Source organism: Gossypium hirsutum, chromosome A05 (genome assembly GCF_007990345.1).
Source record: "Gossypium hirsutum isolate 1008001.06 chromosome A05, Gossypium_hirsutum_v2.1, whole genome shotgun sequence".
NCBI classification, from domain to species: Eukaryota; Viridiplantae; Streptophyta; class Magnoliopsida; order Malvales; family Malvaceae; genus Gossypium; species Gossypium hirsutum.
Genome location: NC_053428.1, coordinates 20,728,281 through 20,756,152, shown reverse-complemented (window position 1 = coordinate 20,756,152; position 27,872 = coordinate 20,728,281). Strand labels below are relative to the sequence as shown.

General features: G+C 34.1%; 5 protein-coding genes and 1 long non-coding RNA gene across 7 annotated transcripts; 3 read left to right on the top strand and 3 right to left on the bottom strand.

The window, feature by feature from the left end:
* Nucleotides 1-2,969: 2,969 nt before the first annotated feature.
* Nucleotides 2,970-5,504, bottom strand: LOC107958153 (protein DCL homolog, chloroplastic). Its single transcript, XM_016893838.2, has 3 exons — nucleotides 5,028-5,504; nucleotides 3,911-4,025; nucleotides 2,970-3,410 (listed from the first exon to the last, which is right to left on the bottom strand). The coding sequence occupies exons 1-3, from the start codon at nucleotides 5,333-5,335 to the stop codon at nucleotides 3,240-3,242; spliced, it is 594 nt and encodes a 197-aa protein (XP_016749327.1). The 5' UTR covers nucleotides 5,336-5,504; the 3' UTR covers nucleotides 2,970-3,239.
* A 3,994-nt stretch (nucleotides 5,505-9,498) lies between these two features.
* On the top strand, nucleotides 9,499-11,569 carry LOC107958151 (F-box protein At1g47056). The gene is given in 2 exon segments (XM_016893835.2): nucleotides 9,499-11,314; nucleotides 11,317-11,569. Coding segments are annotated over 2 exon segments (1,602 nt in total). The 5' UTR covers nucleotides 9,499-9,795; the 3' UTR covers nucleotides 11,400-11,569.
* A 489-nt stretch (nucleotides 11,570-12,058) lies between these two features.
* Nucleotides 12,059-15,484, bottom strand: LOC107958152 (mannose-P-dolichol utilization defect 1 protein homolog 2). The gene is made up of 8 exons (XM_016893837.2): nucleotides 15,211-15,484; nucleotides 14,751-14,904; nucleotides 14,128-14,200; nucleotides 13,960-14,026; nucleotides 13,681-13,740; nucleotides 12,978-13,038; nucleotides 12,851-12,892; nucleotides 12,059-12,449 (listed from the first exon to the last, which is right to left on the bottom strand). Exons 1-8 carry the CDS (start codon nucleotides 15,355-15,357, stop codon nucleotides 12,346-12,348), a joined length of 708 nt encoding a protein of 235 aa, XP_016749326.1. The 5' UTR covers nucleotides 15,358-15,484; the 3' UTR covers nucleotides 12,059-12,345.
* Nucleotides 15,485-17,036: 1,552 nt separating this feature from the next.
* Nucleotides 17,037-19,076, bottom strand: LOC107961295 (extensin). Its single transcript, XM_016897464.2, has 7 exons — nucleotides 18,647-19,076; nucleotides 18,466-18,570; nucleotides 18,229-18,355; nucleotides 18,075-18,146; nucleotides 17,955-18,000; nucleotides 17,584-17,866; nucleotides 17,037-17,423 (listed from the first exon to the last, which is right to left on the bottom strand). Exons 1-7 carry the CDS (start codon nucleotides 18,687-18,689, stop codon nucleotides 17,389-17,391), a joined length of 711 nt encoding a protein of 236 aa, XP_016752953.1. The 5' UTR covers nucleotides 18,690-19,076; the 3' UTR covers nucleotides 17,037-17,388.
* A 1,548-nt stretch (nucleotides 19,077-20,624) lies between these two features.
* On the top strand, nucleotides 20,625-22,878 carry LOC107961294 (uncharacterized). Its single transcript, XR_001701251.2, has 2 exons — nucleotides 20,625-21,082; nucleotides 22,285-22,878. It is a non-coding gene; the product is annotated as an uncharacterized lncRNA (long non-coding RNA).
* Nucleotides 22,879-23,639: 761 nt separating this feature from the next.
* Nucleotides 23,640-26,193, top strand: LOC107958150 (uncharacterized). 2 transcript variants are annotated; one of them, XM_016893833.2, is made up of 7 exons: nucleotides 23,640-24,428; nucleotides 24,556-24,609; nucleotides 24,699-24,830; nucleotides 24,915-25,023; nucleotides 25,122-25,163; nucleotides 25,269-25,325; nucleotides 25,410-26,193. In XM_016893833.2, the coding sequence occupies exons 1-7, from the start codon at nucleotides 24,271-24,273 to the stop codon at nucleotides 26,019-26,021; spliced, it is 1,164 nt and encodes a 387-aa protein (XP_016749322.2). In that variant the 5' UTR covers nucleotides 23,640-24,270; the 3' UTR covers nucleotides 26,022-26,193. The 2 variants fall into 2 exon arrangements, with proteins under 2 accessions (XP_016749322.2, XP_016749323.2); XM_016893834.2 differs by having other exon boundaries at nucleotides 23,720-24,428; nucleotides 25,125-25,163.
* The last annotated feature ends 1,679 nt before the right edge of the window (nucleotides 26,194-27,872 follow it).

Below are 27,872 nucleotides of genomic sequence, written 5' to 3'. Positions count from 1 at the left end.
AGCACGACAACTCAATTCCTTTTTACCATTTTTGTTTTTTGTTTTGGGGGTACCAAGAGTGGGTTAATTCTAGAATAATGAAGAGACCCTGTTTGCGTTTTGTTTTTGTCTTCAACTTCAAGATTCTTTTTTTAAAGAAAAACTTATTGCCTTTCAGCCATGCAAAATGGAAGGTGCGTTAAATGAAATGAAAATGGCTAATCGCAAAAAATGTGTCGCACTGTGGGGGTATAGGTGAGGACGCGTGTAGGATTTTGGGGCTTGAAGCGTTGCTTTCTTTGCTTCGCTTTTACTCCTACTACACCCTCACTTTCCTTCTTTACGGGCTCGATCTCCTATAAATAAAGCTATTGAGAGGACAGCAAGTAAAAAAGAGAAATCTGTGTGTGTTTAGTGTCAGCAGGAGAGGTATATCTTTTTTATATGTAATTTTTTAGTAAATTCTTATAACATCCTACAAAATCAATGGAGAATTTTTAGTAAATTCTTATAACATTCTACAAAATCAATGGAGAATGTGAACAGAACTGGTGGGTGTCTTTGGTCTTCACCTCATAAATTAACCTTACTTATAATATTAAAACCATTATACAGAGACAATGCCATGATTTAACATCAATATAATATATATATGTTCATAACTAAATGTAATTATTGGTATAAATTAACCTTACTTATAATATTAAAACCATTATACAGAGGCAATGCCATGATTTAACATCAATATAATATATATATGTTCATAACTAAATGTAATTATTGGTTTAATTTGTTTAAATATGTGAGTCGATATTATGTTTCTTCACTAATCAGACTTAGTTACATCTTTATATAAGAATACTAAAATTCAATTAATTTTATGTCTATCTTAACATACTAGCTTTAATATTTAATTTGGTACATGAAGTCTAATTGAGTTTTACTTCAATATTTAATTTGATATTTAAGTTTTTTTTCGTATCAATTAAGTATAAATATTTTTTTATCAGAACATGTGTGTCAAATATTCATTTAGTCATATATTATTATTTGGTTTGAATACCAAATTAAATATTGAAACTAAACTCAAATACTAAATAGTACATTAAAATTTTAAAAATCTATAAATTAACCATGAAATTTTCATAAAAATAATAAGATATCCACAAATAACTTAAAAGATTCACTAAAATTAAACGTAAGCAAAGTATAAAAAACAATGGATTATATTTTTTTTCTTTTTTAAATATTACGAGTGGTAACTATAATCACAAATAATACATATTTAAATAATATAATCAGAATAAATTAGAACATAACATGCCCACACATGTGAGATTAAAAAAAAAAGAATTAAAGAAAACTCATAAAAAACTAGAATATATTTGAACGTAAATCAAATTAAATTTAGACATAACTTAGAGAGTAGAACTTAAACTGAATAAAAGTTTAAGAAGAAATCTGTAAAAGTTAAGAGTAAATCTTGACTAGGATGAATATAAAATCTAAAATATTTATATAAACAAGATTCAAACATAAAAGTATGAAATCCCAATAATCCACTAGAAATAATAAGTTGTAATTATTATAAATTGCTATACGTCAATGTGTAAGTTAATAAAAACTTATCTAGAATAAAATTTTCAAGAAGTTATTTGATTTTTCTTTGGAAAGTATCAAAAGACTTAATGTGATACATGCAATTTTAATTTAACTCAATTATACATAAATTTTTATTTTAGTTTAATATTTTGATTCAAACATTTTAAAAAATAATCACATCTATTTATTATGTTAGATACATATAATTATTTATGAATAAGATATGTAAACATAAAATAGTGTTACATTCATAACTGTTTTAACTATTTATGAATATTAAATCAAATCCAAAATTCACATACACAAATGTTATAGGAATCAAGCTCCATAATTCCGTGGAGTTTTGAAATTTAGTTCTTTGATATTTATTTTCTTTTTTACATATAGTATTAATTTCCTCTGAAAAATCCTAAAAACAAAAACAGAGGGTTAAAGTAAGCAGGGAAGCCTGGTCAAAGTCGGACACGGCCGCACCAACTTGGGAATCAGAAAGTATGGCTTGAGTTGTTCTGCCATCTCACTCAAATCATACACCACAGAAAGCAAAGACTTCCCTTTATTGGAACTCATGAAACCCAATAGCTTGCAGCCTTTAAGGCCACCACGAAACCTTCTGTGTAAGCGCAAGCCAGCTAATTGGATCACAAAAATATTCAGGGGCTTTTAATAGAAAGATGTTCCATCATCTCTCTTCCTTGACTCGAGTGTTTAGCACATATGATTGTGCTCCCATATGTACCCTGAAAACACTATAATGGGTAAGGAAGAACCCATGTGGATTTCCTCCATCCAGCGGCCATAGGGTAGCCTGTCTGAATCTAATCATCACTTTGATCCCTTAATCACGATTCAAACCATAGCTTGCACCTGCTTTTAATTGTTGATGGTAACTAGTTGTCTAAATCCCAACTTCAAATCCAAATCCTAGGAGTTGGAAACGTTCTGGTTGCAAGCAGTGACCTCCATTGCCATAAAGCTTAAGGCCAACCGCGCTAAGTGCTACTCCCCATCTAAAGTCTGTCATTTATCACTACCACCAGTGAGGTGATTCAAGGTTGTTTTAACTCTCTTCTATTATGCCAAACATACTGAGCAGCGATAGTAAAAGACCCTTGTTACCATTTGATGCAATCCATCAGAAAAAAAGAACCACTAGATCATATAGTGAAGACGAAAACAAATTCATCACTTTCATCAACCACCAAAGATGGGATTTATTTCACATCAGTGTAAGAAAAACTAGCAGGAACGTTGAAGCAATTTTCTTCTAACATGTACTCTACGTCTAGGTCTTTAATATCAAGAATCAAGATACCGCACAGTTCTTGGAAAGGGATTAAACCGTCTAACAAGCTCTTGAGACAAATTCCACACGTACAATAAAGCACTTCGAAAATCCTAGCAACGTTTATATAACAGCCAATACCTGAGGATCTCAAGAAATGCTTCTTACAAAATAATCATTTTCTTTGTCCTCATTTACAACGAACATGAGGCGTCAGTCAAGGATCATCTACCACATTGACAACTACAATTCAAGGCTTATATAAGTCGCTAATACTAATTCACAATGTCTCTACTCAAATGAAATCTTAAAACATCTCCAGTGACACCAAAACCGTACTCACACACCACTATTAACATTATGTTTTCACATTTTAGCCACTACCACGCTTAAAATGTTCTCTAATAAATCTTTCTGCATGAGATGGGTATTTATCTCGAATGTACGCTCGGAGACACTTTTGGTATGAGAAATCTATCCATCCACCATCAGTTCTAACAACAAAGAGACATCTTGAGTGTCTAAATTGAGGATGTCGATCAACCTTCAAAGGAGATTAAGCACATTATTAGTTTGCTCTAGAAAACCAACATCAATTTAAGCTAGCCAATCATAGAATATCTCTACACATGAAAGGCAGCACTGCCAGGTTATTTTCATCCAACCACTAGCTACTGAAAAATAAAACGGTATTCACTTTCATTGGTAAGAAAAGCCACATTAGCAGGCAGATTAAAAAGGTTTAGATGAGCATTTCATTAGAAAAATAAAAGTTTGGACGAGCAAATTCCAAAACTTTAGATAAAGAATCAGGCTAACTAATATAGTGTTAAGAAATATTTTTGACAGTAGGACATACAAAATAATCAACTTCATTCTTTTAAGTTTAAAGTAGATATTCACTATGCAAGCTCTATATTAGCCTACAAAGAAGCCTTACTATGGAAATACTGTGAAATTTACCCAGAACACATGTTTGATTATATAGCAACACGACCAAAACACTGAAAGACCCAGCAAAAGACAATGCCGTCAGAAACTCACCATAATACAATCAAATCCACATCCAATTTTATCTTCAGAATGTGGATGATGACGAAGAAGCTTCTCTACCACAGTTTCCTCGTCTGCAACAGTTAAGCGTTCCCCATCCATATACCTAACATTAGGAAATAAATAGAAGAATCATAATGACTAAGCTGACTTAAATTTAATAGTGTCGCACTGCACAGACTGATTTACTCAACTTATTAGCTTCTACTTCAAAAAAGTATCTCAAAATCATCAGTTAGCTTTCTTTCTACCAGTGGTGTAAATCACAGGTTCTAAGATAGAACATATTTTCATTAGTAATTTAGAAAAGAGAAATAGTTGATCACAATTCTGGAGAATTTTTTTCCGTAAGAACCTCAGAAGATGGTTAGCATAGATTACAACGTATTCGTGTCATTTAGCAACACAAGTACATTTAGAGAGTTCGATTGTTGCTTTCCAGTCTAACCACTTCTAGCAAAATGACAAGAAAACCACAGAGAGAATTCTATTATTCTTTCCCTCTGTTAAAACATGGGTAAATAGAGGAACTCCATGCACCCAATACTTCTATTTTTTTTTTCTTTAATATATACATGGGCATCTAACAATTATGGAAATTCATAAATATAATTGGATATGATGCTTGCATATCCAACCAATACCATGTCCAATTCAGTTTTTGTCTTTTCTGTCCTCGACTATAGAGGATAACGAGGGTTATTGATGGGAGCAGCGGGGCTAGGAAGGAACATACAATATGATAACTGATAAGGTAACATCAGAGTGCTCTTTTGTTGACACCAGTAGCTCAAGGTTTCTACTAAAACAACTCTTAAATATGACCAGGAGCAGGAAGCATAATCTAATTTAAACGTATACCATCGTCAGCGGTATAAAAAAATGATTCATATAAACTGCACTTTAAGACTTCAGAAATTCAAGTTACTTTAATTACCTTTTCCTTTCTGAACCAGAAGGCAAAACTAATTCAAACGTAATTATTCCATGCAGAAATGAAATCATATTAGTGAATAGTCGAATGCATAATCCTATTATTAAAAAATTACGTAGATGGAGTCCAAAAGTAGCGATTAAAAGCCCAAGGGCTAAGACCTAAGAGACTGACCTACTAGAGTGAAGAATCTCCTTAACTAGCGAAATGATAGGTTCGATGTCTCGAAGCATCTCTTCCTCCTTATCCTTCCATTTCCTGTAATCAGGATCATCCCACCTATGGTACTTCGGTGGATCCTTCACGGTCAGCACCACGCTACTCTTCTCCGAAGAGGATACCCCGTCCTGGTGCCCAGTCGGATCTGCGGCGGCGCACCAAGGACGGCACGGAGAAGAAATGATTCTGGCGGAGAGACAGTTGTACCGTTGCAGCCGAAGCCGGAGGAGCGGGATGCCTTTAAGAAGCAGAGGAGCAGCCATACGTGTGAGTGAAGTGTGGTGGAGGAACCGAGGATCACTTTACTGATCACATTTTTTTCCTTTTTGGAAGGGATCGAATCGAAGCGCGCCGTTTTGAGGATGTGGGGTCGCGATTGGTTCCGTAGATATTAAATTTGGATATTGTAGTAGAAACTTTTTTTTTAATGAAAAAACAAATGGGTTTTATTAACAGGTCAAAACCAAAAAATAAATAAAATTATGCGTAGTTTTGGGCTTAAGTCCCAACAATCCACAAAATAGTTTCAACACAAAATGGAAAACGAAAACCTAAACTAAACTAATCTCCTTGACTATTGGTATCGCAATTTGGTACGTGGCCCTCCTTAACTCCTCATAATGTTTTAATACATTTTCATTTTTAAGACTACTTTTCCCATTTTCAAGAGGTTGAATGGCCCCTCTTGGAAGATCAATCGCCTCTCTTTTTCAGTTAAGCATTTCCTGATTCGACTAGCCTCTTTTTTGCTATTTCTGCTACTCAACCCCTACTTTCTTTCTTCTTCTTTTTCTTGTGGCATCATGATTTCCTATTCGTTATCTCTATTGCTCGACCCTTATTTCTTCTTCTTCTTCTTTTTTCTAGTGTTATCATGTCTTTCCTTTGCCGCAGTCAGATCTCTCTTGTTTGGTTACTTTTCGCAACCGGTAAAAAAAATTTTCTTTTGTAGATTGATGTTGGTTGCCAACTGACCCAACAAACTTCATCTTGTCATTGTCATTTGGTTTCATAAAGTATTCTTACCTCCGGCAAAAAGAGTTTCTTTTTGTTGAGCGATGACGACTGCCATCAAAATTTGAACAAGAATATTTTCTCACACAGGTCTGAAAATTGAACACCCCCTAGAGGGTGCCATGGATTTGCCAGCATATTCCGCAATGCTGGGAAGTGAACCACACTAGCCTTAAGAAAACACCTGACCAGACATAGATCATGGTCCGGTTGTTGCAAGCCAGAGTTCTTGTATAGCTACCATGCCTTTTCTTCCCCATCCGTGATCTAGAGTCCCGCTAGTTCCTCTTCCATGATGAGTTTTTAGGCATCAATTTGTTGCGGATTATGAAGATTGGTGCAATCGGATAATGAAGATTTGTTGCGGATTATGAAAATTTGATATATTTTTCTAAGTAATATTCTAAGTATATTTTTTATACATCAATAACTTTTTGGTGACTTTAACCTTAGGATTATCATTTTGTCTTTAAAAAATTATTGCTACCGATCAGACAATGTTACATGAAAAAAAAATTTAAAATATAAAAATAGCCAATTCAAAAAAAAAATCATAAATATGCAATCCTTTTCTTAAAATATTAAAAATTATAAAAAAATACATAAAAATAATTGTAATTTTTTAAATAAAAATTTAGAAACTTTTTATGTCACCCCAATCCACGAAATAGACAACAAAGCCTAAAGAACAAATTGCCCAAAAGATCCAAATTCAATAATTACTCATTGTAAAACTACACTTTAACACTTAAGATAAATATTACAAAATAATTGTAATTTTTAGACACAACCATGCTAAACAAAGTCACTTTAACCAACAAATGTAGAGTCTTGCAAAGGTGATCCTGACACTTTAATATAAAAAACAACTCATAATTAGCAAAATTAAAAATAAAAAAATTAAGAGAATGATCAAATATAAAAAATATAAAATGATTAACAAGACTCATCTTTACTATTATTATGTTTTTAGAACTCTAACAAGCTCTTACCCCAAAAGATTCGTAACTCTAACATGGAAGTATCCCTGATTGTTTTTCGTGTGTTTGTAAATTACTCTAAACCTACCTACAATCCATCTATATCCATTCCTACTTACATCTTAAAAATAAAGGTGTAAACACCTTGCAGGCAATGGATTGGACTTCCACGCTCTGCCCGCCAAGAGTTGAGACTGTTCAGTCCCTCGATGGCTCAATACTACGACGAAGCATTCATATCCTCCTAATTGTTCGGCTTCTAACAATAACCTCGATGGGGTTCTGCTACCTTTGGGTGTGGGTTCTCCATGTTCTACTTCAGCGTTAGCTAATGGGATGTTTTCGCTTGCTCCCTAACATGTTAGCGTGGAAAAAACTTGCGAAAACAGCATTTTTATGGAACTAACTCTTTGGGTTGGAGGCTTTTATCTCCTAATGGCCCATAAGATACATGTTGAGGGCAGACTTGATTTTTTAGGGTGCTTCAAAAGAAAATTTTGTAATTTCACCTGCTAGAAAATGCTTTTATTTTAGTCATTTAAGCGTTAAATCTCTAATAATAGCTCACTTTATATACTACATCATGTTTAGATTATCATTTTGGTCACTCAACTTTTAAATCACTTTCATTTTGATTATCGAAAAAATATTTTTTTTATGTCTTGATCTAGGTAAAAACGGTAGAAACTAAAACAATGCATTAAAAATGTTGTTTTATTGTATCTGCTTATCCCATTATTGAAAGTTCTAATCTTTTTAGTAGTAAAAATTTAAATTTCAAAACATCAAAATTAATTAAATAAATTGTTGAAAATTATAATCCCTTTATTATGTTAGTCGATTGGTTTCTATAATATTGAAATTAAATAATTTAAACTCCTAAAATTTAAAATTTTATTTTATGTTTCCAAATTAAAGCCAAATCAAATAACTCATTTTTTAATAATTGTATACGAAACTCAATTTTTTTTAATTATATGATATTGAATTTTCTATGCTAAGCTAAAAGTAAAGAAAAAATATTTGCACAAAAAAAAACCAAGTAATTAATTTAATTAATTGCAATTATAATTTATTGACTTTCAACTTAGTATGGAAGGTTCAATATTATATAATCAAAAGAAATTTAAGTTCATAGACAGTTATTCAACATGGGTTATTTGACGTTGATTTCGTTAATGATAATTTGAAAACATAATATAAAATTAAAATTAAGAGATTAAATTAATTAATTTCAATATTATAGTAACAAATCAATTGACATTATCAAGGAATAATAATTCAATAATTTATTTAATTGACTTTGATGTATTGATATTTAAAATTTCAATATTGGAAAAAGGATAAATAAGTACAAAATGACAAGTTTTTAATACATTATTTTAATTTCTGCATTTTCACTTTAATCATTATTCTTTTTAAGCCAAATCAATACTTAAAAAATTGGTGACCAAAATGAAAGCAATCTAGAGAGCAATCTAGAAGTTAAGTGATCAAAATAAAAGAGTAAACATGATGTGGACATAATTTGACGTGTATAATCAGCTATTGTTAAGGATTTAACGTTAGAATGGCTAAATTGAAAAAAACATAAAAATAGAGTGTCTAAATTGCAAAATATTAATAGATGACCAAGTTGAGCGGAGAAAATATTTAATTGCATTTGAACTTTGGGCAAGGCCATGTGTAGGCTTTAACTCGAAAATTGGCCCCCTCCTAAATTGTGAAAACCCGTATAGACTTGGAATTTTGAATTTGAAAATCAAATAAAAGAAGGATAAGATGGTATTTATCAGTTATGGAGCCATACTGGATATTCTAAATTTCCTCAATTTCTTTTAACAAAACAAGATGTATTTAGGATTAAAATTAAAAATAAATGAATAGTTGAGCAATCATCCATTAATAATTCATCGTGATAATAATATGTATGTATCTTTGAACGTGAACAAAATCAAGTACACGTGAAGAAGATTAATAGAAGCTTTTGAAGATTCGTGAAATCTTTACGAAACTTGTGTATTAAATCCTAACATAATTAAGGAATTAAATTTGAATAACTTCTTAAAGCGCGGCAAGTAATTGGGAGGTGAATAATTTAATAAGAGGAGCATGGTGGTTCAATGGAAAACACTAAATTGGGTGTCACTTGTGTCGTGGTTTTAGATTATTATTTTAAAATATCTGATTTGGGATATTATTATTTTCTCTTCACTAAGATTTGTGCCCCAACCCCAATACATTACCACTAATCAATTGTTTTTAAGAGTCAGGCAATTAATTTAGGTGCAAAAGGAAGCATCACCCGTGCCCAACCTCACCCTTACAACTTGTTTTCAACCGTTGATCATCTTTTGATTTTGTTTGACCCGAAAATCAGGGGTGGGGCTCAAGAAAAGTATTTATTATGCGGATGGGAAAGGCGTATAGAAACTTAAGAGTGGATGGTAGGAATAGGATAGGGAAGGGCTATTTTGTTCAAAAAGAACGACGAGGCCAGCCAAAGTTCACACAAAAAGCCAAATGAAATCCCATTTTGAAGTCCGTTGGTCTGGTCGTTCCCAAGGAGAACAAAACAGATGCAGAGCCTTAAACATGGTCCTCAGTTCTCTACGGTTTCTCCCAGGATACTAGCCCTCCGCCTGTCTCTTAATCTTTTGCTTCTTTACGGTTTACTTAATTGTTGTTGTTGTTGTTGATTTTCATAAAAAAAAAAGTTGTTATTGTTGATGGGCCAATCAGTTTCGACGGCCAAACTCACGAGCCGTCGGGATTGTAACCGTAGCCAACGTTCAAAGTCGAAATCAACGGCTCTGATCGGTCAGATGCAAGCTGAGGAAGCGGAAGAGGTTGAACGAAATAGCATTGATGGGTTATCGGATATCATCTCGGTTCTACCCGACGAGTGTATGGCTTGCATTTTCCAGTCTCTAACTCCCGGTGACCGGAAACGGTGTTCTCTTGTTTGCCGGCGTTGGTTGAGGATTGAAGGACAGAGCCGTCACCGACTCTCCCTCAACGCCCAATCAGATCTGCACCCTCTCATTCCTTTCATCTTCTCTCGCTTCGATGCTGTCACGAAACTGGCCCTGAAATGCGACCGTAGATCTGTTAGCATTGGCGACGAAGCGCTTGCTCAAATCTCGGAGCACTGCAGGAACTTGACTCGTCTTAAGCTCCGAGCATGTCGTGACTTAACCGATGCAGGGATGTTGGCGTTCGCTAAAAACTGCAAGAGTCTAAAGAAACTCTCGTGTGGATCTTGCACTTTCGGAGCTAAAGGCATGAACGCCGTGCTCGACCACTGTCCAGCTCTCGAGGAACTCTCCGTGAAACGACTTCGTGGCATCACCGACGGAGCTGCAGCTGAGCCGATAGGACCAGGGGTGGCAGCGGCATCGTTGAAATCAATTTGCTTAAAAGAGCTTTACAATGGACAGTGCTTTGGTCCGCTTATTGTTGGTGCTAAGAATCTGAGATCCTTAAAACTTTTTAGGTGCTCTGGTGATTGGGATAAGCTTTTTTCTCTTATAGTGGATCGGGTCACGGCTATAGTAGAAATTCACATGGAACGTATCCAAGTAAGCGACATAGGTCTCACGGCAATTTCCAATTGTTTAAACCTAGAAATTCTTCACCTCGTTAAGACTCCAGAGTGTACGAACGTCGGACTTGGATCTGTTGCTGAGAAATGTAGATTGTTGAGGAAGCTTCACATTGATGGATGGAAGGCCAATCGAATAGGTGACCAAGGATTAATTGCTGTCGCGAAATCTTGCCTTAATTTACAAGAATTAGTTCTTATTGGTGTTAATCCGACGAAAATAAGTTTGGAAATGTTAGCTTCGAATTGTCAGAATCTAGAACGGTTAGCTTTATGCGGTAGTGATACAGTTGGTGATGCAGAGATATCTTGTATTGCTTTGAAATGCATAGCTTTAAAGAAGCTTTGTATTAAGAGTTGCCCTGTATCAGACCATGGAATGGAAGCCATAGCTAGTGGTTGCCCGAATTTGGTTAAAGTGAAGGTGAAGAAATGTAGAGGAGTAACTTCGGAGGGGGTGGAATGGTTAAGAACGAATAGAGGATCACTCGTAATTAATTTGGACACAGGGGAACAGTTGGATGCAAGTGCCAGTGATGGTGGTGGTGCACAAGATAATGGAGTCGAATTTCCTCCAATGGTAGCCAGTCAAATTGGTGCACCTAGTATTGCTTCCAGCAGCACTGGTCGATCCACATCGCATAAGTTGTTGGGGCTTTGAGTGGGATGAGTTTAGTGGCTTGTACTCTGAGAAGGTTTGGAAACAGTAATGGCAGTTCTCAGAGTTAATTTGGATTGGAGGAGGCGTATCGAACTGTTTACATTCTTTTGCGTTTGTAGTATGGGATCCAATGTTTGAAGAAATTTAAATTCAATGATTTGTGCTGTTGATTTGAATCTTCATCTTCAGAAGTGATGTTCTCTTTTTCTTATATATTCTTTTGACGACAGCACCCTAATACATTTGTTAGATCGGTATATTTGTTTAGTTTCCGATTCTTTTTATGCATATTGACTTCACATATTATGTTTTTGAAAACTTTTGCAATTTCTGGTTTTGGCTGTGTATGAATTCCAGATTGCAGAGATTATCAACTCGTATGTGTTGTATTGAACTTGCCAAATGAGAATATGTTTGTTAAATCAGAGGCCCACTGATTCATTGGTTGATCACCTCTCAAAATAAGGTGTTAACAGTATCTATTAGATGATCATTTGACTCCTGAGGAAGGGCATGCCCTGGCTGTGGGAGCTGGGTGTTTAAAAGAGAACCAACAGTGGAACTTTGTTTGAAGCCCATTTGACCGTTCCAAACACTTGGTGAACACTTATCTAGGCATAGAATTCACGCTTCAAATACTTCTCCACTCCATGTGATCTATTCTATTACTTTACCTTGAAATTCATTTATGTATTGAAGGAATATAAAATATGGTTAGAGAGAGTAATTAAAAATAAATGGATGGTGATAGATGATATCAAATATTCAACATAAAATGAAAATAATACTAACCAACAGGCAAATGCAGCGTGATTCATATCAACTCCTAAAGAAAGCACATAAAAGCAGAAGAATCCCATTTACGAATATCTAAAATGAATCATCTACAAGATTTGCCAATTCATAGTGTCAACTATAAGTTGATGATATTTGCTTGGTAATACATACATCCGATGATCACCAACTGCACCAATCTTAACCTCCTCCTACTTCTGACTCTGACATGGTATCAATTTACTCTGCTTTCTTCTCCTTCGGCACTTGTGAATTCCAATAGAGAATAATTTGACTCAGGACTGCGCCATTTGTTGCAATCCCAAGTACAGAGCCCAAAAGAACTTCAAGGGAGTCAAGGGCATCAAATGCATCAAACCAACGGTGTCATGCAGTTTTTCATAACATACCATGTTTACTGATGAGTCCACATGCCCCCCAAAAACAGAAGACTAAAATGACCTACAGTTAAGTTGGTCGGGTTTCTATACTTAACCGACCTAACTGATTTATTTTTTAAAATTCCTTTCAAAATTATATTTTATATTATTAATACATTTAAAACAATTAAAAAATAATATATGCTAAGTCAGTCAGTTCAGTTATGAAATCTAATAACCGATAACCGATAACTGATTTAACCAAAGGAGAATGGAGAATAGAAGAAACAATAAATCATGGAAATGTTTTAATTAAGTGTATAAAAATCTTTCAAGAATATGCGAGTACAATAGAAAAAGGATACCCATTGTTGGTGCTTTTTCCTGGAGGCTGGTAAATACTCTCACTGCAACAGAAACACATCAAATGAGCTTTGCTTCTGCTTGCCATTGGTTACAAAAACACTACCTCTGAGAACAATATGTACTTACCAAGCGAGCCAGCAACATTCATTAAGCATGTTAAGAAACTGAGCTCCCCAGTGCTTTTGTTCTGCTCAAAAAACAATTCATTAACAAAACTACAGAATTAGCTAAAAGGATATACAGATTGCTTAAAAGTAGAACAAGTTATAGCTGAGGGATATGAATAAGAAAGTAAGCTGAAGTGTTGTGGAAACTGACACAAATTAGCGTGATGCAACTGTGCTACAGGAACTGATATATATGATTTCCCATCATCCTACACACTATGTTTTCAAAATGAAAACAGTAGATCACTTTGAGCAAAAACAAGCAACTACTTTTTACACGTTATAACTGTTACAGCATTTAGGTTTTGCACAATATGAAGGATGGTAAGGAATGTGGATGGAGAATTTGTTAATCTAATGGCTAAGCTACAAAATAAGAATGTAACTGAATCTTATCCATTTGATTAACAAAATTTTCATCCTCACTCATTTCCATCTTTCATACCAACCCTGAGCCCCATGATGAGCAGACAAGCATGTAAATGCAAAAACGGGAATGACAAGAATCAAAGCCTTATGCATATCAAGTGACGGTTGTAAAATATATATCAGATAAAGGTTTACAGATTCCTTCTGCCTAATTGATACGGAAATTTATGGAAAAATTTGTACAGTTCAAGAGCGGGATAAAAAATCCAATATGGAATTCAAGTTATACTTACAGAAAAGTTCTTCCAAATTTGTGGCACCCTGGCAAAGAAAAATATTGCATGCTGGGATGCCTGTAGCAGGTCATATCCACATTATTAGTGTTAGCCTTGCAAAGCCATATTAAAGCTTCTAAAATCTAAATATTAAGAGATGAATATGAGCTAATAATAGTATACCCATAACCATAAGTTGATGACAGAAACAAGGTAAAGGACAAAAAGGAACACAAGACGCTACATGTTCAACAATGTTTTCAAGATACAATATGGACTGTGAAAGATGCTACTCACATATAGAGCTTCAAAAAGAATAGGATCAATTTGGCCAGCTAAGATTGTTGGTGCTACAGCACAATATCTGAAATACCATCATGTTAAGAGAACATACATATTTCCTGCAGATTAAAAAAAAAAAAACAGAAGGAAAAAGGAAAATTAACAGAGAAACAAGCAGGATACAGCAGTGCCCTGATCCAGGTCGTGATGCCCACGGGTTTTGAATAGTAGTAAATAACAGCAACTAAGATTAGGGCTGTAACAGAAGAAAAATCAGATCAAACATTTTCAAGATGCAATATTGGCATTACCGAATATAAAAGGATGCATGAAGGTGAAAAAACCCAAACAAACCAAAAAAAAAATGTTTGTTATGATGTGAAGATATGAAGTCTGCTACCATATCTTTGAAATAGAATGCTTAACAAGTTCAGGAAATATACGTATTGGTTTCAATTATAACGTACGCATGGTATATTAATTTCTCAAATTCTACTTCTAATTTATCCACAAGCATGCACATGTACCACAAGACACAAAGCAGCAGGGGAAAATGGGAGTAAGGCAACATGAAACTAGTTTGTGACAGCAAGAAATTAACATGCATGTTACACAAAACAAATCAAATCAAATCATGTTTTCATTAGCATGCACCAAATGGTATCATCCAAAGCTAACAGTGAATAAGAAACATGACTCCAGTTCCCATTATCTTTTTAAAGAGATCACCATGGATATTTAAATTCTTCTACTCGCAAGCAAAGTTCACAGTAACAACAACAGAAAAAAAGAGAGGCTAGATTTACCTTGGATCAAAAGAAATACCAATTCCCCATAAGCTGAAAAGGGTAGTCCGTTGTGAAGGCAATACGCTAAAGCAATGGTATAACCAACTACTTCAAGCTCAAAGGCTATAAGACTAAGCCCTCTAACACTTTTATGGTTCACAATTTTCAATATCTGCAACGGTTACAACCATAAGAGCATTATTAGAAGTTGAAAAGATCAAGCAACGCTTTATAAGCAAAGACAGTAACTGATCTCTGTGCAGAAAGCAGATAAGATTGGTTTATTGATCTCATTCCTACATACAAGATCACTGGTTTACATGAAAACTAAACGATCTAAACAAATTTTTAGCAGTAAAAAAAAAATCCTCGGAAAGTTTAACTAAAAAATTGATCTTTAAAAAGAAAAGGAAAAACCCAAACCGGCAAGCAGAAAGAAGAGTAAGGTAAAGAAAGGAAGGGAAAAAGAGAAAGAGACCTGAGGGAGTTTGACGGTGGTGGAAGCGGCGACGATGGCGTAGCCGAGGAGCTTGGAGATGAGAGGCAACAAACAGTCCTTGGGAGGGAAATTGCCATCTTTTAGAGATCCAATGGCGCAGCTAAGATCGATTCCTAGGTAATCCATTTCTTTTTGTTTTTGCTTCTCTCCTTCGCTATGCTTTTTCAGCCTTTCTGTTTCTTCTTTGAGTTTAATGAAGGCCGCCTTAATTAATCAATACGGAAACAGAGTAGGTATCTAGTGCGAAATCCAATGTTTGCTTTTCCTTTCATTAGTAGGAAAATAAAAGGTTAAATTCTTCTACTACTCACAGTACTATGTATAAGTTTCAGATTCAATCCCTAGTTGGATTTTATTAAAATGTGCCATAATCCTTGTACTCTTCCAAAATTTATAATTTAATCCCTATACTTTAGTCCCTTAACTTTTTCAGATGATTACCAAGTGAGGTTTTTTTTTTTAAATTTTAAAATCTCACACCAACAAATTTAACATGGTTGATAGTAATACTTAAATTTTAAAATCTAAAAAATAAAGTATCTAAATTCATAAAAATAAAAATATAAGAATTAAAATTTAAAATTTGAGATATAAAATAATTTAATAGTATATTTTAATTTGGGATTTATTTTAATATACGTATTTATCAAATTTCGAGAATTTAGTTTTAATTTAAATATTCGTTAAGTTAACCTTCCTTTTATTTCAAAATGTTTTGTTGTAAACATATTAACTTATGTATAATGATGTCATGTAAATTTATTATTTTCATATAATTTATCTATAAAAACATTAACTTCGAAATTATAAATAATGAAAGAGGTATACACACTTGATAATTTTTTGAAATAATTATTAAATATGTAATTAGTTTTATTTTTATTAAATTAAATTATCAAATAATTTTATTGGTGTATGATTTCATGAAAATTATTGTTGTTGACGTTAATTTTTGTTATTTTCATGTTTTAATTAAATTTAATATAATATTCATTTCACTTCAAATTTTTTTTCAAAATTTAAAATTTAAATTATTTGAAAAAATAATTAATATATACTTCACTTTTTTGAGTTTTTTTTTGTTGACATTAAAATATTCTCTTTTTCAAGTTTTAATTAAAACTAATAGAATGTTCACATTATTCATTTTAAATTTTAAATATACACTTTTTATAATTAATTAATTTTTTTTAATTATTCATTTTTCAAGTTTTAATTAAAAATTAATATAATATTGTCACCGGACTTGCTCTAGTAGATACTTTAAAAAATTAAAAATTAATATAATATTCACTTCATTTTTTTAATTTAATTATTAAATTATAAAACAAAAAGTATTAAATTTAAAAATTAAAATACTTGAAAAAATAATTAATATATACTTCACATTTTTTGAGTTATTATTATTATTGTTGACGTTAAAATCTACAAAAGCAAAATTAGAGGGAAATAAAAATCTAAATCGTTTTATGACTATAATGTAATGTAATACAGTGCTTACTTAAAATATTATCTGTAACAATAATAGTATAGTAAATGTAATAGTTAAAGAATTTATATAATGTAAATTGATTATTCTATAATAAATTCAAAAAATGTAGATCTTGTAAAAATATATGATTTTAATAAATATTAATATAAGGATGCTATTTTAGATGAATTATTGTGGTATTAATTTATACTAATAAATGATTTCCAACTTATAGAATGCCATTAATCCTTCATTTATATATTTCTTCTTTCTCATAGTGAAGCTGCAATCCATGGGCTTTCCCAACCTCTTGTTTTAATTAAGTACTTAAGAATAATCCACATGCCTATGCTTTGCTCATTCACCAATCTATAATCACTTTGAACATTCTCTGTTTGTAAAAAATAACAATAAGCAAACTTCACGTAGGAGAAAAACCAGGAAGCTCAACATCAAGTTGAGAAAACTGCTTTTTATTATCTGGAATTGCAGACAAGCAGTGAATTCAAAGAAACCAAATTTTCAGTAACAACCGAGAGATTTTTTTGAAATACAGATTTAAAAAAGGGGAATTATTTTCATACAACGCAATGGAATTCTCCGCAGAAATCAGCACAATTACAAAGCCATTGTGGCTCAACGCAATGATTTCTCTCAGCTTTGCATGACATTAGTGAAAAAAGAGCTCAATAGGGCGGCGGAGGATAGATTGCAGTCGGAGCTGCAGCAAGCAACCATAAAAAAATGAATTCAGATAAAGCAACAGACAAAAACATGAGAATGGGATAAGTTTCAAGCTCTTGAAAATATTTTTACTTTTAGGGATTCGTAGCAGCTTAGAAAGACGAAGTGCACAAGTACTATAGCTAACAAAAATGTACCTGGTGGATAATAAGTAGATGGCTGAGGGGGAGGTGGGTATACTTGTGGAGGATAGCTCGCAGAAGGGGCCTGTGGAGGATAACCAGCGTATGGAGATGGCTGATACGTTGCTGTACTAGGCGGAGGATATGAATTGTAAGACAATGGAGGGGTTGCATATGGCATCGTACTCGGATATAGTGCTGCTGGTGGATGACTGTATGGTAAGACCTGGGTGAAGGGGGCTGATGGTGCATATTCAGGAAACGATGGAGCTCCTTTTGTCTTGAACTTTTCGGGTTGCTACAATTGAAAACCATGGTTACTTGATCAGGTTTATATTTGTGTTTGCATTATTCGATAGGATTTTACAAATATATATGGAACTTACTTGGGCATTGGGGTAGTGCATTATGAGTCTGACTTCTCCTGAATGCCTGTACCAAAAGAAATCTATCAGAGATGTGAATTTGCCATGGTTATAAACCCTATACAAAAGCTTCTATTTAACCTGCCGGTTTTGCTTTGAAGAGGCCAGGTGCAATCTTCAAAACCCTGGGAAAGAACTTTGTGGAGTTGAATCCTGTGAAGTGCGCAATAACTGGTTTAAGAGTTTAGGGACTTTGTATTATTTCTGAATTAAATCAGTATAGAGTGAGGTTTACCTTCCAGTGCCAATAAGATCATCAGCAACCAGAGTGTTGCTGTTCCAAACCGCCACATTCAACTCCCTTAGCCCTTCAATGAGTGTGAAAATGAACTTCTCTTGGAAAGTAGGGTTCTTCCCTCCATCTAACAACATTCGTTAACTTACGACCTTTATTACTCGAAGCAAAATGTTGACTTTGCTGTCATATGCTTAATTAGCAAACCGAACACCAAAGAGAGACGGATTAATTTACCTGTGCAGGTTTTGGTTCGGTACCTGGCACTCCCATATTCAAGACAAACATAAGGATCCTGCCTTGATACCCATTCTTTGTCTTCCAAGTTGTAACATCCAACAACTGCAAAGTGATATGAGAATATAAGAAGCTAATAGCAATGCCGATTGGGAAACAAGGTAAATCATATGCATCATACCTGTAACCTCTAAAGGCAGGCCATGGATTCCAGAGATCGACATGAATTCTAGTATGAAACTACTGTATCCTGAACTGAACTAAACCCTGCGTTTTAGTATGAAAATATAAAATGTACGACTTCCTACTACTGGTATATATATTTATAGGGGTTGGAGGAAATAACCTCATTTGGCTAAGGGTTGACGAAACTGTTTTAGTCATTCATGTTAGTTGTATTAAATATTAACCAAGGGGCGCTTTGAATTTTTCTTTTCATGGGAAAAGCCAACAACTTGCAGAAAGCGTGTAGGATAAACGAGTGCTATGAGGAGTTAATTGAGAGAAGCATCTCCACTGCATGAAAGATTAAAAAATGCCTAACGTAGTAAACTTTAATATTAATAAACCCTCAACAGGAAAGTTTTAAAAAACAAGAACACCATTGAACTAACAATTACAAATATAACCATTTACTGATTAAATCCTATTGCAAGTCGCAAAGCGGGGAAAGTCAACGGGTGAAAGGGTGCAGTAGGGGGTGATTGCTTGTTATCTTCCTCCTCCAAAGTTGACAATGAAGTAAACTCGTTTCGGGTAAACGGGGGAAGTCAATGGCCATATTGTCAAAAACAGCATGCCAGCTCAACTCAGTTTTGTTTGTCGATTGAGGGGTGTTGCTAGGCATTAACTCGTCCAAAGCTCCCTTATCTTCAGATAAAAGTTGGCATCATTGACCAAGGAAATATATTATTATTCCTGGAGAAGAACTTATTGCACTTATCATCAATTCTAAATTAACGACTACCACAAATGTTTTTTTTTTCAGTCTACTACCACATATGTTAAATGATACCATTTTTAGATGATAGATATTGGGGAGATTTTAATATTTACATTTTTGTCAATTTGGTCCTTACATTTTTTTTAGTTAAATTTGATCATTAATACCTTTTAAAAAAAGTAAATTTGTTTTTTTTAACGAAAATCCTACTTAAATCTTTAAATTTTTAATGATATTGGCGTGGTAACTCGTGTGATAGTTCACATGTACTTCATGCTGACATGACATTATTTGACTTATAAGTCACGTCAACAAATAATTTAAAATTTTTAAAAAATTAGTATGAAACACATGTAGATTGCCATGTTGGTTGTCAAGTTCATAGATTTAATATTTTAGTTAGCATTTTCAATAAAGAAAACAACAATTCAACTCTTTTCGAAAGGTTAATAGCCAAATTCAACCTTTTTTTTAAAAACGTTGTGCCAAATTTAGATCGAAAAAAAAGAGAGACCAAATTAATAAAAATATGTAAACATTAAGGGCTAAATTTGACATTATGCTTATATTTTATAGGCATAATGACTGATTTGGTCCTCCAACTTTACAAAAAAAAATATTTTAACCCTCTATTTAATTTTTTGTCGCTTTTAGCCTTTAACATGAATCATTAAATCACCCAAAATAGATGAAAAAGTTAACGGATATTAATTTTATTGACATGGCACCCAGGTGGTAGCCCATGTGTATGCCACGTTAACCTTTTAAAAATTAAAATTTTTTAATAATTTTTATTTTTTAAATAATTTGTACATTTTTATTAATTTTTTAATTTTGAAAATTAATTAATTGCTTATGTAACAATACATGTCAACAAATTAATTTTTCCATCCATTTTAAAATAAATTGATAAGCAACATAAATCTAAAAATTAAAACAAAAAATTAAATAAAAGACTAAAATATTTTTTTAATAAGTTAAAGACCAAATAAATCATTATATTCATATACTCTAAAAATTTCCATAGTTGTGTTAAAGTCTCAACAAAAAATCCGGGCTGGAAGTTGACATTTGGCCTAAGTTTTATCGGATATCTGTGCGGTTTCTTTCGGAGTTCGGCCATTCTTGTCTGGGCTAAAGAAAAAGCTAGAAAAGCCCGATACTTTGCTATCACTTCTCCTCAGCCTATATTGCCATTGGTTCAAGCTAGGCTGCTGTATTTCGAGGTCATAAAGAATTAAGCGGTTACCTATAGGCCATGTTCCATGATTTCTCAACCAGACAACAATGTCCTATTTTTCTGCACAAAATTTTCATTCGATTTGACATCTCGCAGCCCCTGTTACATGATTTACTAGCTGATCTTAACTATGAGGTGACATTTATGAACCATTTATAAATTTTAGATACACTGTTATAATTCTTCTGCCCCCCCCCTCATCCCAGTGAAAGCAAGTTCCCGAATCAACATCGTTCTAAAGTACATCATTTAATAATCCTTATCTTGCCTTTGGAGATATTTTTTTTCTTTCAAGTACTTGTAGCTGTTATAATTGCATCCTTGTACGTAGTTTCAAGTCATTGCGGTTCTTTCTCTGTTTTGAGCTGTTGTAAATTGGAGTGGAAGTGGCTCTAGTCTTATCTACCACCCAAACGGGAGGCTCCAGGACCCAGGTAGGTTACACCATTTAATGTTCAAGTCTTTAAGAATTGAGTTTTTAATACCACTTTCAATGGAATTTCTCCATGAGAGAAGCAACTTTTGTAACTATGTGATAGGTCATTTCTTTCAAAGAAAAGAAAAAACTGCTGCATGTAGGAGAAAATAAAGCACTGTACCCCATCATGAATAGCTGGAGTTTGTTATTTGATGAAATTCGAATACTCTGCAAAGCATTGTAGATACCATAACACTACAAATTTTGGAACTTCCCCAGCATTTAATTCTACGTTTCTACTTCTTTGCTTTAACGAATGGTCGCTTTTATTGATACCCAAAGATGCTTCTTAGGCATTGGGCACAAACACAGTTTTGTCTGGTGCTGCTGAGGTTTAGTTTCTTTATTAGTATATTATTTTGGCTCTATTTGATCATATGAAGAGGTGGACCTAGGTAGGAAATTAAGCATTCATGACATTGAAAAACTTGCAGATTTTGAGTATAATTAAAAGAAACCCAAGTCCCGGTCTATATATTTTATAAAGTCAACAAAAGATTTGGGCAGGTACGCTTTAGCTGGAATCACAACCATTTCTACAGTAGGAAATGTTATTACTTATTTTGTTATGAGTCCTTAAGCTTGGCATATCCTTTACATCCTGGTGCAACCTTAAACCTGTTGAAGCTTTAAATTGTGATGGTCAATTAGTGATAGTAAGCGACTAACAAATTTTTCAGTAAAGTGTGTGGCAGGGCATAGGAACATAGAGAATGAGGTTAAGAAATAGTAAAGATCTTTTTTTTTTTTGATGGAGTCATAGTTTTGATGAGATTTAGGACAGTGGGTTTGCAACAATGAGAGGTGGGTTGTTGGACTGTTCAATCCAAAGAGATAAGGAAAGGCAAGGAAAGGAGTGATAATTGTAGGAGTGGAGTGGGCAGGGCCATGGCCCTAAATGTCCTTTTAGAAAGAGTTGGGATGTTCTTTTGCCTTACTAATTGTAGCTGTCAATCTTTTTACCTGCCCCCACCGTGCATGCCACCACCCCTATTCAACTTGATCCAAATCCTCTGCAATTATTACTTCAATTTCTGAATGAAAAACCATTAACTTCCTGTCTCACTTTGAATCACTCTCTATTGTCTTTCAACCAACATATCGCAGCAGCTATATGTAAATTACAGTGGGTAAATTTTCCTTTTTGATGGAGTGCAGCAATGTGAATGGAGTCCAGTTAAACAAGTTGATGCGCTACACCAGGACATTGCAAAAGGTGAGTGGGACGTGTTCATGAAGCATGATGTAGCACTCTCAGTAATTAAAAAGGATTGCTAGAGCCTAGAGGACCACTTTTTTTTTTATTTACAGAAAGTTATAATAAATAAGATTTCATTCAGATTTGTTCTTTCTTTCTTTCTTTCTTTCTTCTTCTTCTTCTTCTTTTCTTTTTTTTTTTTTTTTTTTGCTTTAAGACGTTGAAATTGAAAGCTTTGTTAGCGTTTTGGATCATCTGTAATAATTTACCAGAGTTTTAAGAAAATGCATGAAGTGGTTTCTTGACTGCTTTACTAGCTAATAGCTATATTGATGATGCACCATGGCTAACTAAAGGAATTTGTCTTAAGTAAAACACAAATCTTCAATCGGAAACCTGCAATATTTATCACTATGGTCTTTGCAGATGCCATTTTGGATGACCTTGCTGAAGATGAAGATTGAAACTTTTTCGGCTCTTAGAACTAGAGAAATACTGTAGTTATGACATATAAGAACCTGGATTCCATATATCAGAACAGTGATATTTTTTTATTGTTTGAAGATCTATTAACTTGTATCATTTTCCATCCACTGGGATGTTGGGCCAGGTTCAGGTTCAGGTTCAGGTTAATGGCCATTTAACATAGCCAGCTATGAGGTTAGAAAGTTGATAGGTCAATAATCCTGTCATTAGCATTATTGATTCATAAGACCCATCAATCAAACTTTTAGGATCAATCCAACTACAACGATGGACAAACATGTATAGTGATATCGAATATTGTTAGAATAAAAGTAGGAAAAAAAAGGACACTTTAAAGATGTTTCGAAATGCTTGTTGCTACATCACTTTCTTTAACCCTTTAAATAGATTCATACTTCATCATAGCTCTAATTTCAGGGTAAGCAAGGCTTTTATAATCAAACAAACACATTATTTTCCTTGGGGTTGTTACCAAATGAAGTGCCTTTCTCAGAAAATCAATTATAAATTTCTAAGAAGAAATGTTAAAAAGTTTTCTAGCTGTTCAGTAGCATAATCTTCACATCATTTAGACTGTGGATTTATTTTTCACCTGTTAATTTGAAAATGAACATGAACTGTAATTTTTAGCTGTGAAAAGCATTTCAGAATCAAAATATTTGGTACAATGGGGTATATTCTTGTCTTATATATTTGTGGAACAAACATTTTCAAAATGAAATTTCAAGCTATTCGAGAACACAAATGGGGAATCTTTTTCTTTGACTTTTTTGGCACTTCAATTTGAGGCTGATAAAGCATTGGCTCAATCCATCTGATTGAATGTTCTTGCATTCAGTTTAATTAAATAGATCCTAAATACAAGAAAATAAAAGATAGTGGTTGGTTCCCGGGAAAATGGAAAGAAAGAAGATCCCAATTCTCATATTGCCTTCATTCCTCATATTATTATTATCAGTTGCAAACTACCGGAGTTTGCATGGTGAGATAATCCCACAAAAAAACTCTTGACATTATCATTTCCTACTCAAACAGAATTATTAAAACCAACTGTTTGATGCTGTTTCATATTTGTCCATTATGCTCTCTTAAGGAAAGACACAAAATTAAAGAAGCTTCCGTGGGGAACCTGTCTGCTCAAGAAATCCCATCCCCAAGTCCTTACCCTTAGTAGGGAGAGTGTATTAAACTCGCCAACAATTTGGTTTTGAGGGTGTTGAAACCTGTCCTTTCTCTTACATTTCAAGTATTGAATCAAACCATAAATGAAACCGGTCCCTCCATCAAAATCACTTTAATTGGAGCGTGTTGCTTACACTGAACTGTCCTGCGTTTGGAATGTGGCTATGCTTTTATTTTGTTCTTGCCTTCTATATGTGCAACTTTAACTAGGACTCTTTGTCCGCTGGCAACTCTCTTCTCTTCTTTTCTCTTCTCACTCTCTAATTTTGTGAGTGACAATGGAAGCTGGACTTCCAATGCTTAACTGTCTCTTGCAGCACACGCTACGGAGCTTGTGTTCATATTCAGATTCTTCTTCTTCTTCTTCTTCTTCTTCATCAAAGTGGGTTTATGCAGTGTTTTGGAGGATACTGCCTCGAAATTATCCACCACCAAAGTAAGAACTTACTAGTAAATGTCAAGTGCCAACATGTTTGATCGCTTCAGCAGAGTCTTTAATGTCGAAACCAAGTGATAACCAATTTGTCTAACGTTCACTAGGTAATCAAATTGCTCTATTGCAGGTGGGATTATGGAGGGAGTGCACTTGATCGTTCCAAAGGAAACAAAAGAAACTGGTCAACTCAGTTATTTTTCTCTTTTTTGTTGTACAAGCCATGTTTGATTTTTGTTCAATTTTAAACTCTTGAATGGCTTTGTGTTATAGGATTCTTGTATGGGAAGATGGGTTTTGTGATTTCCATGAATGTGAGCGTGCTGGAAGTGGTTATGTAAAGGGAAGGTTTGGAGCTGATATTTTCTTCAAAATGTCACATGAAGTTTATAACTATGGAGAAGGGTGAGAATTACTTTAATTATCGTTAAAATTCCTTATAGAAATTTGAAGACCTGAATGGTGAAGTTAATGGCACCTTGATTACAGATTAGTAGGGAAAATTGCAGCAGATAACAGTCACAAATGGGTGCATAAAGAAATCCCAAATGAAAATGATCCAGGCTTCATCTCCTCCTGGAATATGTCTATTGAACCTGTAAGATAACACGTCTACTAGTTTCTTTTGTCCTCATAAGTGAATGTACTTTTTCTTGTAATTTGATTTACCAGTTTCTTTTTTTATCCTTTATGCAGCAGCCAAAGGCATGGACATCACAGTTCAATTCAGGCATTCAGGTTAGTAACTACAGAAAGTAAACAATGTGAAAAGAGAATTCTAACTGTAAGAACCGCTGCCGTAGTTCCATTCAAAAGCTCATTAAAGTTTCTGTTGATTTACAGACAATTGCCATCATTTCTGTCAGAGAAGGGATCATTCAACTTGGTTCATTGGACAAGGTCTCCCTCTCTTTTTTCCTTTTTTTTCTTTGGATATATTATTTTTGGCTTTTAAGTCAGTCAATGAGTGATGGGGTTTTTCAGATGGTGGAAGATCTTAATCTGGTGATCAGCATACAGAGGAAATTCAGCTATCTCCAGAGTATACCTGGTGTATTCGCCATTCAAAGACCATACTTGCCGATTCAACATCCGTACGCCCTTAAACCAAATAACCAGATGCCTGAACACCATGAAACAACAACCATCTGTCATGATGACAAACGCCAGTTTGGCGGAACAAAAAGATTGATCGAAGAAAGACCCGAGGATTCTCCAATCAAGTCCATCAACTTAGGTTGGAACAGCCCACAAAATGGCATTATAGGACCACCCTTTTGGTCAATTCCACCCCTTCTTCCTACTGTGTCTTGCAGTCTTGGAGCTTTGTTATCCAAGCTGCCTTCTGTCATCCCATCTTATAGCGTTAGCGAACCTCCTGAAATAAACATCATCAACCAGACCAACAATACAAACCAAAGAGGAAAGGCCGATAATGGAGGTTCGTTCGGTGAAGTTCCCATTGCTGAGACAAAAATAGAAGCTTCAAATCAATTGGAAGCTGCTGATGAGGAGAAGCCAAGAACTGTAAAAGCTAATTTAGTGCTACAAGATGATGCTGTAGTAGAACTAGGATTTGGACCTCTCAAAGACTGACGAGGAAAAAACATTCTAAAGCTTTAAGTAATTAGGATAATCAACTATATTATTATCAAAAGATATGATTGGTCTTCTTTTTGCTCACTTAGCTGTTTTTGCACCCCTTTCATGTGCCCATGTCTATAAAATATTAGAAATACTTAATAAAATGTAATAAGCTGGCTGATTATATTGTATAGACTTACCAACTAACTCAGTATGATTTTCCATTAGTTTACTACTAAAAACAACCCTTATACACACGAATATGCAGTTGCAGGGTCAGGGTGATGAAGTTGATGATAATGGTGTTTATCCAAGCAAACCGAGATTTAAGAAGCAGAAGAAGAAGAAAAGAGAGGAACGAAAAGCAAGGAAGTGATATGAAAGAAGTTAAACAAAACAAGATTGAGCTTTTAGATCTAAAAAGCGAGCTTAGGAGTTAATATAATTTTCCGAACGTATAGCTTTCGATTGTGTGCTTTCATAATCAAGACAGATATTATATGGGTTATGCCAATTGCTGAAGGCAACTCTTCTCACAATAAGGGCAAGGGTGGGGTTCAGCCACAATGGTCTAATCCTTGTCCCTTCCAGCAATGGTCCCCTAGAAATATCAAATGACGATGGATAATTGAGTTGGGGTTGGAATTGAGTTGTGTACGACATTTGGTGTCTGGCCCCTCCTCCCACCCGACACAGTGGATGGTCCCCAATCCCCTTTGCTTTTTCAATATTTTGGGTCTTATTATATAACTCTTAGGAAAAATGAGTTGTGATTTATGTTGCAAAGGGTCCCTTTTTAGTAGGTAAGATAGTAACTTAGTCTTTAAACACCATTATTTTGAGTCAAGAAAAACGTTCAGAGATTGCCTCCACTAATTGCAGACTACATTTTTTGAGGTTTTGCTAGCAGCCCTCTTAATCTTCGCTTCCATTTGTGTGATAAAATGGAAGAGTTGAAATGACCTCCTCGCTTGATTAAAGACCATCATCTACAATGGAGACAAGTTGATTGTGAGGATTCTAGCTATAGTTGATTGTGAGGATTCTAGCTATAGTTGATTGTGCTCTAGGCTTTAGATTTTTATTTTTTATTTTATGTTGGTTGGCATTTGATTTTGTCCTTTTATCAACACGGTTGTGAAATTGGAATGTTCATGTTCATGATGTCCTTGTTCAGAGTTCAGACCTTTTCTGAGTCTGCAGCAAATGTGAACAATCAGTTACAATAATTGCTTCTTCAAGCTTGCACTGTTTGGTCTGGAAAACAGTAAGGTCAAGATCAGAATGTTTTAGAGGTGCTACCTGTAAAAAAAAAATGCTTTTTGACCTGTTAACTTTTAGTTATGTCATGTTCTTTCTGTTGTTCTGTTTTATGAAGTTGCCAATTTGGCAAATTAATTTCTGTAACCGAAGATTACTCCCAGATTACAGTGTCTTGGAGAGAAAATTGTTTGAATTTTGGTTTATATATTATTGACATTTAAAGTTGTTTTATGAAAAAGATGAACTATAAAAGAAAAAGGAATGAAAATTTTTTATTAGTGCAGGTTGTGTGAACAAAGATCATACAATAATAATTTTAAGAGTCCAACGATTTAAATTAAAACTTTCAGATAATTTAATAACTATCTTGTAACTTGAATACAATTTATCTAAAAAAAAAAGCCAATTACAGTATAAAAGCACAAAACCGAAAAAAATATAACAAAGCCCAAGGTTTGGCCCAACCATAACTAGTCTCAAAAGACTAACACTAGCTGCTGCCAGTCGACGCCGCCGTCACAGTATAAGGAGGAGATGGAGAGGGCTTCGGTAAAAAGTGAGAGGTTACCGCAATTGGCCAAACGGCATGCATGCCATTGT